This window comes from Heterodontus francisci, chromosome 10 (genome assembly GCF_036365525.1).
Source record: "Heterodontus francisci isolate sHetFra1 chromosome 10, sHetFra1.hap1, whole genome shotgun sequence".
Classification (NCBI taxonomy): domain Eukaryota; kingdom Metazoa; phylum Chordata; class Chondrichthyes; order Heterodontiformes; family Heterodontidae; genus Heterodontus; species Heterodontus francisci.
In genome coordinates, this window is record NC_090380.1 from 98,156,721 (window position 1) to 98,169,274 (window position 12,554).

The following is a 12,554-nucleotide window of genomic DNA, read 5'->3' on the forward strand; positions in this document are numbered from 1 at the left end:
AATACTAGCCAAGGCACCAGGGTGAACTCCCCTACTTGTCTTCAAAATAGTACAAGGGATTGTTTATATTCACATGAGAGGGCAGACAAGACCTTGCTTTTACTTCTCTGGCATGGCTTCTTCAATAACACCTAAGACACTGATCTAAAGAAAGATTATTCTAAAATGATTGCTCTCTTTGACAGTCAGCTTTTACAAAACATATTTAACAATTAATTCCCACAAACAGTGCTCGCCACAACTCTAATACAGATGTTTGTTGAGAACTTTATTCAGGGTAAATGAGTTACATTTAGTTGATACTGTATGATTTTAACACAGCTCAAGCTCAAAATATATTGGCCATAGTGAATGCTGCTGATCACAGCACTTTGCATAGGATACCTGGCTGCTTCTTCAAGACATTCAAGTTAAATGTTCAGTGGTAGGAACTTAGAAGCTGGCTCTTCCATTTCCCTTACTAGTTCATGCTGTACAACAGCAGGAGTTTGATCTGATGAAGTTGACCAACGTGAGGGTTCGCCACATGTAAATGCGTTGCCAAGGGAACAATTACCTTTTTCATTAAATGAGGCGCACTAAGTACTAGCAGAGGTTTATTTTCCTTTGTGAAAATACACATACTTAAGCTAAGAGAAATGTAACATTGCTGATATGTAAACAGACTGTTCAAAGTAACAATGAATACAGTATATTAGAATGCACAGTTAAACTACTATGACAGTGCTATACAATGCAGAAAATGTGTAACATTTGGCTATATATTTTCTGGTTTGGCCTAGGAGATCCACACTAACAACCCTTGAGAGTTGATACTTCAACAATATCCCTATCAAGCACATTTAGTAGAGCAAGAGGTTTGACTCAACCTCTGGTTGCAGTATTCATTGTTAATTTAGTTGTGACAAGTTATTTTAACAAAGCTCAGCAGCAGCAATATTTCTAGTAATTTAAGACATTCTCTCCCCAAGGCAAAATTACATTTTGGTAGTGGTTATTCTAATTGGAGCACCAATGTGCTGTGCAACAGCTTTGGGTGTCCTTTTATACTGTTTAGAGAGGCTCAAACAGGTCTAATCCCTTCCCATGAGGATGAGAGAAATTGGAGAGAGTCATCTCTGACACATTTAGCATGCTTCCAAGATAGTGTCCAAGAGCAACATAATGTAGAGGCCTGGGATTAAGTTACTTACTTGCTCTTGGGACACTAGGTGCTGCATGGCCTAGGTACACCAAGGGAAAATGGCGAATATAATGTCCTCTTTGAGTGACTATTGGCTTCAGCTGTTCATTTAAAAATTTACCCATTGGTGCACATCTTTGAAATAAAAGTTTAATGTAAGTTATGATATAAAGTGGCTTTAACCAAGTTAAATTATTAATGCACAATAAATGGGATTGCATGTTTTACTCCACCAACTTACTTGAAAAATAGTGTTTTAAATCAAATGAAAATAATTACAAATACTTTATATCTGATTTCATATTTTACAAATGTTCTTTTAATCTTAAAAGTAAGCTGAGAAACACTGGGAGAACAAAGCAAACCTCTACTTCATTAGGGCAGAGCCCAAACTTGTCTATTTCCTTATGATTGTTTTCTCACTGGTGTATAATAGTGGCTTTAGAACATGCAACTACCCATTAAAGTCTTGTATGACATTCATTAGTAGAAAAGGAAAATCCTTTCTTAAAAAATCTTATCAATAGAGACAGGTTACAATAACAGTAACAATTAGCATACAAATAAAAACTACACAACAGTAATATGTGCTGGTTTGAAAGTTTTGAATTGCATTCTAAAAGTGCAGCTTCCAGTTTAAAAACTTCCAGAGTCTTTCTGCATAATTTGTTCTTCAATAAGATGTGAACATTTTTAGCTTGTAAATTATACTGGTTACATTTTTTTTAACAGACAATATTATGCAAGCCAAACTATAACAATACCATTATTTTAACAAAAGTGCACAAAGCTGAACAGCACGACCAGCAACAGTTTGTTCACATTCCAAATAGTAATACTGGTAATAGTTTCTGTTAGTTAAGAGCGATTAACCACAGTTGAAATAAAGTAGGGCAGCACAGAACAGCCGTAACGACCAAATCAAGCCACACTGCAAAAGCTTGAGAACTTGAAGCTCAAGTTTGCACACAGTATCGGGCTCTCACTGAGTTGCCATTATATCGGCTTTCAAAAATTAATAAGAACACAGGGTTCCCATAAAAATCTTTGAAAGGCTAAATCTAATTTCCAAACATTTATAATGAGTACACTGCACCTTTGGTCTCAAAGTGGCCTTTGTGTAACTACTAATTCCACAATTTATTTCCTGTAACCTTGTATCTCAAGGTACAGAAGTATATATTTGAATAAACTAGCAAACAATTTTATAAGAACTCTGCAGATATATGATACCCTATACAGATAGTTGAAACTATGAAAAATGCACAGACCCCATCCTCAAATCCTTTAACTTGAGCAAAGAAATACCCTAAAAAAAAACCTTCCTATTTAATAACAAAGATTCATTGACTATCAAAATCCACTATGAATCTAAGTGGAAACGATTCAACAAACCCATAATAATTTGTCAGATAGGACTTAGCATATTTCATGAAAGGACCCCTTCAAAATAATTCTAGCAATGAGCATGAAAATGGAACTTCAGTATGTTGCCACATTTGTTAATCAATGCTCCAAAATAAATTGAACAAATGATTTGTACAGTGTGCAAGATGTTAATTAGATTAGGTATTAGACCTTTATTTAGGATTCCTATTTAACAATCTGAGATAAAGACAGACTTCAGAATTGACGTATTTCTTGAGCTTTTACACACACAGTTCTTTATGCACCTATACCTTTATCAAAAATGGGAAAAATATAACTACACACACTACAGCTACATTAATAGGAACCGCATCCGGATCCAATGAAATGAGTGCAAAATAATAGCTTACTATAAGGGAAAAAACATTTCAGATATGAATAAATTCTTAACCCTTTAATGCTAATACAACTAGTGCTTTTATAGGTATCTAAGTAAATTAGCAAAACAGATTTAGGCTGCTAGTTATTCACTGAAATAATTTAGAATATATCGCTAATTTTAGATATGCAAATTCAAAGTGCAATGTGATTGTCATATTTATCTGTATTGGAAACAGTGATAACAGAATCCAGTGCTGAAACAGGGTTTAAAAAATTGGGCTGGTTAAGATCTAGTAAAGACTGAAGTCACTGAGATGATAAAAGCATATATGTATAGTTCCTCTCAATAGTTTGCCTTTGCAAGTGAGAATTTTACTGGTGAATAGCTGGCACATTTTGCAGACTTTGAAAGCTCTACTAATTCTATTTCAAGTTCTATTACCCATAAACCACAAGCAGAATTATCTGCTTAAAAGTACAACAGGAATTAACTTTTTTTTAGTGGCAAAGTAGTCAGTCAAGAATGAGTAATGTGCAAAAAGAGTAAACTAGAATATTAACTGAAGCTCTCCATGTGATGTTTAAAAGAATCCTATTCTCTGTAACTAACTTAGTTTTTATTTTTGCACGATCTAAATATCAAATTTATTCAATCTGGGCTTTGAAATCTAAGAATCAGTGTTGAATTTCATTATATTAGTTAAGTGGACAATGTTACAATTGCCAAAAATTAAATCTACTGAACTTTTCAGGTGAAAAATGTTTATTGGGGGGTGATTTTAAAAACAGTCTTATGCCTTAGGATTGTGTTACACTCTCATATTATGGAAATATTTCAACACCAAAATTTAAAGTACACTGCCCATTTGTGAGAAGCATCCAGTGTATAATGGGACTATACATAAAATCTGCTAATTTAAAACAATTGAAACTTAAGTTTGTTCAAAATCTAAAAGTGCATTAAAGGTACCAAGGTGTTAAGTTGGCAACATACGCATAGTTTTTATTCTTTAAATCACTGAATTTTTCCCTCTTTTCTGCTCCCCTGCACTTAAGTATTACTTCTGAGTGGATGGAACAGGTCAGCCATGACAAGGGTTGTCAATGCCACTTGGAACTGTTGTGGCATTACAGATAGATCTTCCTTTTAGCCTAGTATCTCACCTCAGTTTGGTTCTTCAACTGGTGAACTGACTCATGAGAAATCTGTCCTCTTAGGGAAGTCAGCAGAAATGGAAGTTCAAACTCAGATCTCCAAGTCTACTCAGTTGCTAAAGGAACTTTCTATTTAGAGAGAGAATTACTTACAAAAGTGTATTAAACTCTAATACAGTAACCATGCTTACATTATTCACATGACAAGAAATCATGAATTCCTCTTGTGCTGTTCAAGAGTCACAAGGCCCCATTTTATCAACTACCTGGTACTTGAGTTACTGACTAAAAAGTCTTCTGAAGTGGTTTACACCTTATTTTTAAAAATTTTACACCTAAAATGTTGGAATCAAGTGCTCAGAGGCAAAATTATTTACTTTATTTAATGAAGCACATGAGGGAGAAGGGAATAGAGATTAGGCTAATTGATTTAGATGAAAGACTGGAGGAGGCTTAAGGGAAGCATAAATGCTGGCATGGGCTGATAGCCTGTTTCTGTGCCGTATATCCTAGGTATGCACATTTCTCTTACCCACCCACCCACCCGAAGAAGGTTACTAAAAACACAGTTGGGCTTCTGTAATTTCCCATATAAAAACTCCTGCAAGCCATCAAACTGTCAGTTCAGAACCACCCAGGTTCAAGGTTTGGAAAAACAAGTTCAAGCCCTGCCTTAGTATAACGTTTATCATCACATAGTCTGAAAAATTGAAAGTGGAATGTAGAGATGAGAAAGCCATAACATTAACAAATGGAGGAGACATCTACAAACTCTAATTCCATGTTTTTAAATGTCACGTATAAAACAGTACACAAAATATGTTCCATGGATACTGCAGCATCAGACATTGCAGCATTCCTAGGCAGCTTTTGCAGGTACTTGATAAAGTTGCCGTATGTGGCTTTTCAATGTACAGAAATAGACATATATACCCTTATGTTTCATCAAAAAGTTGAAGATCCAGACGAACAACTATCTCACCAGTAGGGACTTCATGCAGTAGAAGTCGCTTTGCAACAGGACCTTTGGAGCCTTGATCTTTTTTGATATCAGCAACACGAATTTCTGTGCGCCCCAAAAAATCTGAGGTAGGGAACGAAAAGGACATTTATAGTAAAGTCTTAAACTACTGAACCAGAAAAGAAAGAACTTGCATTTATATATAGCACCTTGCAGCCAATGAAGTATTTTTGAAGTGCCATCACGGTTGTAATGTAGGAAGCACGGCAGCCCGTTTACACACAGCAAGGTCCCACAAACAACAATGCTATAAGGGATAAATATTGGCTAGGTCACCAGGGAGGAATTCCTTGTTCTTCAAAATACTGCCATCTGGGATCTTTTACATCCACCTGAGGGCAGACAAAACCCTGGTTTAATGCCTCATCTGAAAGACAGCACGAGAGTTTTTGCTCAAGTCTCTGGAGTGGGACTTGAACCCACAATCTGCTGTCTCAGGCAAGTGCTACGTCTGAGCCATGGCCAACACCTACACACTGATCTAAAGAATACAAAATGTATAATAATGTGCATCTGTCTGCTGTGTGATTCATTGATAAATAGGTAATTTTTTATACAATAGATGTAACAAAATTCATTCACACTGAAACACTGGTATTATCTGCATCCTCAGCAATTATGCTTGTACTCACTAAGTTAGAACTATTAGATTTAGGAATCAGATATTCCACCATGCAGAACCTGAGCCAAGCAGCTGGCAGTGGCAGGTGGTCATAATAGCAAAGGCATTCACCTGTCTCTGATAAGCACAACTCCCATTAGTTGATATTGAGGTCAATGTTGCCCCACACAAGTGCAAAGACCAAAGAGATTCTCGCTTAACAGTGGCCAAGATTTTTTTTTGTTTTTGTGGATGACCTGGGTCCATATCGTGCAGCCTCACGGGCAATGTATAACGTTTAAATCAATGTTCCTATTAATCTGCGTACATCTGAAACTAGATGAAAAGATCTTGGCGGTCAGACCCAGGACTTAAAAACCAATGAAACAATAACACAGCCTTTCCAAATCTCCAGGTCATTTCAACTCAAACAAAACAAACCAGTAAATGAGAAACTAAGCACAAGTAGAACTGAACTTCCTGGGCTTATATGCTGTTACTAGGGTTTATGGGCCAATTATGGTCTATTGGACGTGCTGAAAGTGTAGAAAATTAAGACATTAAAATTGCTTGGATTTCATTTTGACTAAACCAAGAAATTACCTTCCATTACCCAATGGCACAACAGATTAATGTCCAGTAAGTATTCTACATTAAAATAGTTTGAGTAGTCTCAACATGGGTCTTGGTGAGCACAAGCAAGCTGCATAAAGCTGCCTTCAATGTGCCACTGACTGTCATTTTCTCACTGAAGAGCCACAAAATTGCTAGTGTGGGAAATGGGAAAAATTGCACTGCTACAAAGGAGGAACATATTGGCTTTTCTGAAGTACATTCCCTGACATGGAAAAAGAACTACTTTGATCTGTTTATGCTATTGTTAGCCATGACTCAGTTGGTAGCTTCCTCGCCTTTTGAGTCAGAAAATTGGGGTTCAAGTCCTACTCCACGGATTTGAGTGCAAAAACCTAGGCTGACACTCCACTGCAGTAATGAGTGCTGCACTGTCGAAGATGTTGTCTTTCAGATGAGATGTTAAACTGAGACCCTATCTATTCTCAGGTGGACGTAAAAGATTCCAAGTCATTATTTTGAAGGAGGACAGGTGAGTTTGATCCTGTGTTCTGGCTAGATTTAGCCCCGAACAACATCAGTAAAAATAAATCTGGTCATTATCACATTGCTGTTTGTGGGAGTATGCTGTGCACAAATTGGCTGCTGCATCTCCTGTATTACACCAATGACTACACTTCAACAGTACTTCATTGGCTGTAAAGTGATTTGGAATGTCCTGTGGTTGTGAAAATCACTATATAAATGCAAGTCTTTTTTCCCTTTATATTGCTTTGATATTGTGCCAAATAATTGATTAGTCCACAAGTAGGAAAGTACAAACTGGGGGCAAGCATCTATTGTTTGCACTGATTCAGGGAAATATACATAAATTCAAGAAATCAGGACCCAAGTATTCCTTTGAAAGATTATCTACAATAAAAGGCAATATGTCTTAGAAAGGGGAATGTTGGGCCTAAATACTATGACTCGCATATTTAATGTAAATAAAAGCCAGCAGAGGGAGTGCTGAGTTTCGATAAAGATAGTGAAAGTGGGTATATTCCAGCCTAAGCTGGTGAATATTGGTAGTGTTTTCAATGGTCTAGTTGGAAGCTGAAAAGCTCCTACAAATAAGCTTATGATCTGAAGATTTCTTGGATCTGAGGTTATTCTAGATAAATTATCAATTCAGTAATGAAAATAGGTAGCAGCTAACAATTCAATCATTGTTTTGATTCATCTGTCTCCGACCACTTAATGTTTTACATATTTGTGGTTCGCAGGGAGATTGGGTTGGATTGTTTTACAGAACTTTGTTCAGTTGGGCCAAATTGTATTTAATGCCATTGCCATGTTACATGCATGTGCCTGCTCCAAGTTTCACAGCAAACAGTCCATTTTCATGGCCAAATATACACAAATCGAACTAACGGTACAAGGATAGCAGAATGAGAGGTGAGGGGTTGACTTGTGCTTTGCAGGGAATAGGATAGTTCAAACGGTATTGCAGTGTTGTGATTTTCTTTGTTTTCTGGAACATTGTACCACTTCTGACCATAATTCCAAAACAGCACTACTCAGGGTCATAGTAAGTGAGCTGACTAGATGTTGCTGATGCTGAGTTGGAGTATTAAACGAGTGGAACCAATCCCGTCTAGTTTGGATCACGCTTACGTTCATGAACAAAAAGCATCCACATACAGACGCAGATCTTTACAAGGGAAATATGATTAGATCCAGATTTTCACATAGGTCTGAGTAAATGGAGACAAATCATTCTTACCATCTGGTGAGAACTGGTCACGCTCAAATACAGTAATGCACAGCACATCCTGTTCCAGGTCTTTAATGAAGAACTGACAGTTAGAATTCCATTTGGGGTTCAGAGTATCCTGAATGGTTTTGGTGATGTGACACTGAGAGCCCATGGTAACTTCACAGTAAGGATTACTTTTTCCTAAAAGGGACATGGGGGAAAAAAGCTGATTAAAATCCTACTTAGGCTTTAATGGAATGTATAAAACAGTTATTCTATCTCCAGGCACCTTAGCAAGAATTGCAGTGAACATCTGCTGGAAATATACTTTGTCAGAGGTTCTGTTCAGATTCAGAGTCTTCTAAAGTGCATACCCCCGCTCAGTCTCTGTTGTCAAATTGTCTAATTTCAACTTTTTCAAGAAGATTTTGTTACAAGTGTGGATTTATGAATGTGCTGATACTATTAAGCAATATTATTTGCCAAATCAAGGACAACATCAGCTGACAGATTTTCTTACAAATGAATAGATTAAAAGTTTTATTTTATCTTGAACTTGGTAACTCACGGTGGGTACACATTTATTTGTAAGCTCAGACAGTGAGTAGTGAAAGGTTGTTCAACTGTGGAGTAGCATCACAGCTGAAACCAATCCTCAGATGCACAACTTGCTGCAGATTCCTGATAGCAGTTAAAAATGGGAATGCTGCCCCTAATGATGTCCAGTGAGATCAGTTAACTCAACCCAGATCTAATATTCAATCTGGGACATTCTTGGTCTAGCAATATGAGTAGACTATTTGAACCATTGTGCGTACTCTATCGTCTTTTTAGCCACAGTGGCTCTATTGTTTTAATCCCGTATCTTCATCTTTTCTCCATATTCCTTAATGCCCTCATTTCACCTTTAAGTATCGATCTCTATTTTAAAATATTCAGTTGATGCTGCATCTATGGCCTTCTGGAGCAAAGCCTTGCTGAATTTTCACAACTTGTTTGAAGAATTTTTTCCTCTGTTTACTTTTAACCAGTTTAGTTCAAAATCTAAGATGATGTCCTCTTGTTCTCGATTCCCCTACCAGAGAAAGAAGAGTCATTCCCTACCTATCCTTCATTATTTTGAACCTCTTATCAGATTCCTCGACCTTCTCATTTCCAGGAATATAATCCAAGTTTACTTAGTCTCTCATCATAGCTCAGTCCCTTCATCTCAGGTATCATTCTAGTAAATCTTGGCTGTACTTTCGCAAGGCCTATATATACTTCCTAAGATGAGATGTCCAAAACTGAACACAATACTTTAAATAAGTTTTCATGTAACTAAATTCATATTTTCTGTCTTACATTCCTACTTATCTTAATATCACCAGATTATCATATGCAGTCGCTTTCCTTCCTGTGCCTACAGGATCATCAGTGATGTGCCCTTGCTCCCCTTTAACCTATCCTGTTCCTCATCTGAAAGCTGTCTCAGCATCATTGACTGTAAGAATAGAGACCACTTTGAGAGGTATGTTGACCACACATAGCTTTACCACTTTGATGTCTCCCTGTTCATTCCATGACTTTGCTGTGGTGTACAGTTGCCAATGTGCCAACAAGCTGGAGAGAAGCAGAACTTTCTCCAGTTAAACATTAGCATGATTGAAGCCATTCTGATTGGTGCCTCGCGCTACTCAGGGATATGATCGCCAATGTACGGGACAGGAGGGTGGACACCTGCCTCAACAGCCTGGACCAGGAGAAGGCTTTTGACAGGATATCGCACACCTACATGATGGACGTGCTTTCCAAAATGGGGTTTGGGGAGGGAATCTGCAATTGGATCAAACTGCTCTACACAAACATCAGTAGCGCAGTCTCAATCAATGGGTGGGAATCGGAAAGTTTCCCGATCCTATCTGGAGTCAGACAGGGCTGTCCTCTCTCCCCGGTCTTGTTTGTTTGCTGTATTGAACCCTTTGCTGAGTCTATTAGGAAGGATGCGAGCATAAGAGGGGTGACAATCCCAGGCAGTGGAGGCACTCAGGTTAAAACCTCCCTGTACATGGATGACGTCGCCGTCTTCTGCTCGGATCCGCTGTCTGTGCGCAGACTGATGAGCATCTGCGACCAGTTCGAACTGGCCTCGGGAGCCAAAGTTAACCATGGCAAGAGCGAGGCCATGTTCTTTGGGAACTGGGCTGACCGATTCTTTGTCCCCTTCACCGTCAGGTCAGACTACCTGAAGGTGCTGGGAATATGGTTCGGAAGGGCCGGGGCGTGCACCAAAACCTGGGAGGAGCAAGTAACCAAGGTACAACACAAGTTGAGCATGTGGGGGCAGCGATCTCTCTCCATTGTGGGTAAGAACCTGGTCATCAGGTGCGAGGCGCTCACGTTGTTGCTGTACGTGGCGCAGGTCTGGCCCATACCCCACTCCTGCGCTGTGGCGGTCACCCGAGCCATTTTCCGCTTCATCTGGGGATCCAAAATGGACCGTGTCCGGAGGGACACGATGTTCAAACCTCTGGATAAGGGCGGGAAAAATGTACCCAACGTGGCCCTCATCCTGATGACTACCTTCGTGTGCAGCTGCATCAAGCTGTGTGTAGACCTCCAGTACGCAAACTCCAAGTGTCACTGTGCTGAGGTTCTATCTGTCCCCGGTGTTGCAAAGGATGGGCCTGGTCACATTGCCGCAGAACGCTCCATCCAGTTAGACTGTGCCGTACCACCTATCCTTCGTGGAGCAGTTTCTGCGGAAAAACACCTTTGACCACCGATCCATCAGGCAGTGGTCTGCACGGAATGTCAAGGCCCTACGGGAAAAGGAGACGGTGGATCCTGTCGGATGGCTTCCCGAGCAGACCGCCAAAGTAATTTGGCAGAATGCCTCATCACCAGAACTTTCAAACAAGCACCAAGATGTAGCTTGGCTGGTGGTGAGAAGAGCCCTCCCCGTCAGATCCTTCCTGCACGCCTGAAGTCTCACCTCCTCCACACAATGCCCTCGCGGTGGCTGTGGTGGGGTAGAGATGGTTGCCCACCTCCTCCTGGAATGTGTCTTTGCAAAGCAGGTGTGGAAAGAGATGCAGTGGTTTTTGTCGAGGTTCATCCCAAGCAGCTCTGTAACACAGGAGTCTGTGCTCTACGGGCTGTTCCCAGGGACGCACACCGAGATAAACATCAACTGCTGCTGGAGGACTATCAATTCGGTGAAAGACGCCCTTTGGTCTGCCCGAAACTTGCTGGTCTTCCAGAGCAAAGAGTTGTCCACGACCGAATATTGCAGACTGGCACATTCCAAGGTCCAGGACTACGTGCTGAGGGACGCACTAAAGCTTGGGGCAGCTGCAGCAAAGGCTCAATGGGGAAAGACCACTGTGTAAGGTCCCCCCACCAAGCTGAACGTAGGGGCTGGATCCATGGGAAACCCCTCGAGCTGTATCGGGAAAATTTTCGTTTGCTGTAAAATGTAAAAATGTAATTGGCATGACAAATGAAATGGAAGGGTTGTGAGGCAACTCATGATTGTATTGAAGGAAACTGATCTCCTTTGCACTGTTTGTATTTTTTGACTTGGTGCTGTTTGAAACTGTTTGGTAATGTATTTTTTTTTTACAGATTTTTATGAATAAAGTATATTTTGGAAAAAAAAAATTCTGATTGGTTCTCTGGTTTTCAGTGGCTCTTCTGCTGAACTTACACCACATCAGCTGGAGAACTTCCGCAGAGATTTGCTCGCACATGTTACAAAGATTATTAAAATTTATTATTTGATCAGATCGCTTTGAGAAATTGAATTTAAGCCTTTTTGGTTGGGAATAAAGTACTAAATTGCTTGAGTTACAAGACTGTCCTTTAAAGGAAGTTTTACTGAATGACTATTGTCCAACAATTGTGCAAATGTCAGAACATGCAAATCTCTTCAACAAGTGAATTAACATACTGGTTAAAGAGAAAATACTCACCTCCTTCAAAACTCCTTGCTGAACTATGGTTCCATGAGCAATTAGCGCAAGTAACTATTTTTGTCTAAAACCTGAGTGTGTTGGCAGGCTTTCATTTCCACAGAACGCATCATAGCCTAGCCCAATCCTGACTTTACCCGAACAGATATGTAGACTTCCAGCATGGGTTGCTAAGTAGTGATCAGTAGTGGGAGCTCTAGCCAGTTTTTTCTCCCTAACCCAGTGTTACTGAGGCCAATTGCTACCCCTGCTCCAGCTGAGAATAGCTAACTGAGCACAGATCAGGTCCTGAACATAGAGTCTTCCTGCTCTAAATGGATCACTCACTCACTAGCTATGCTCACTGAGAATCAGAGAAGCCCTGAACCCAACCTGTTGAAGCAAGACAGGCAAATCCAAATGATCAACCCAATGCCTCAAGTGGTTCAGCACTTGATTCTCAGCAGGAAGCATAAACTTAAACCACTTTCTTTCTGTTGCATGAATTTTGCCAGTTCATGGCTGTGCATCCAGAGGTAGCAATATATAATAATAACTCAACTTCCAAGAATACAAATCATCATTACTCTATGAGCTGATAT

At 39.6% G+C, this 12,554-nt stretch overlaps 1 protein-coding gene across 1 annotated transcript in view; it reads right to left on the reverse strand.

Annotated features, from left to right (window-relative positions):
- Positions 1-4,706: 4,706 nt before the first annotated feature.
- Positions 4,707-12,554, reverse strand: part of itsn1 (intersectin 1 (SH3 domain protein)) — a 237,636-nt gene continuing 229,788 nt past the window's right edge. Inside the window, exons 42-43 of the mRNA XM_068041138.1 lie at positions 8,048-8,221; positions 4,707-5,171 (exon numbers count right to left, since the gene is read on the reverse strand). Of these exons, the coding sequence (XP_067897239.1) occupies positions 5,023-5,171; positions 8,048-8,221 (323 nt within the window). The 3' untranslated portion in view covers positions 4,707-5,022. The remainder of the gene's footprint in view (positions 5,172-8,047; positions 8,222-12,554) is intronic.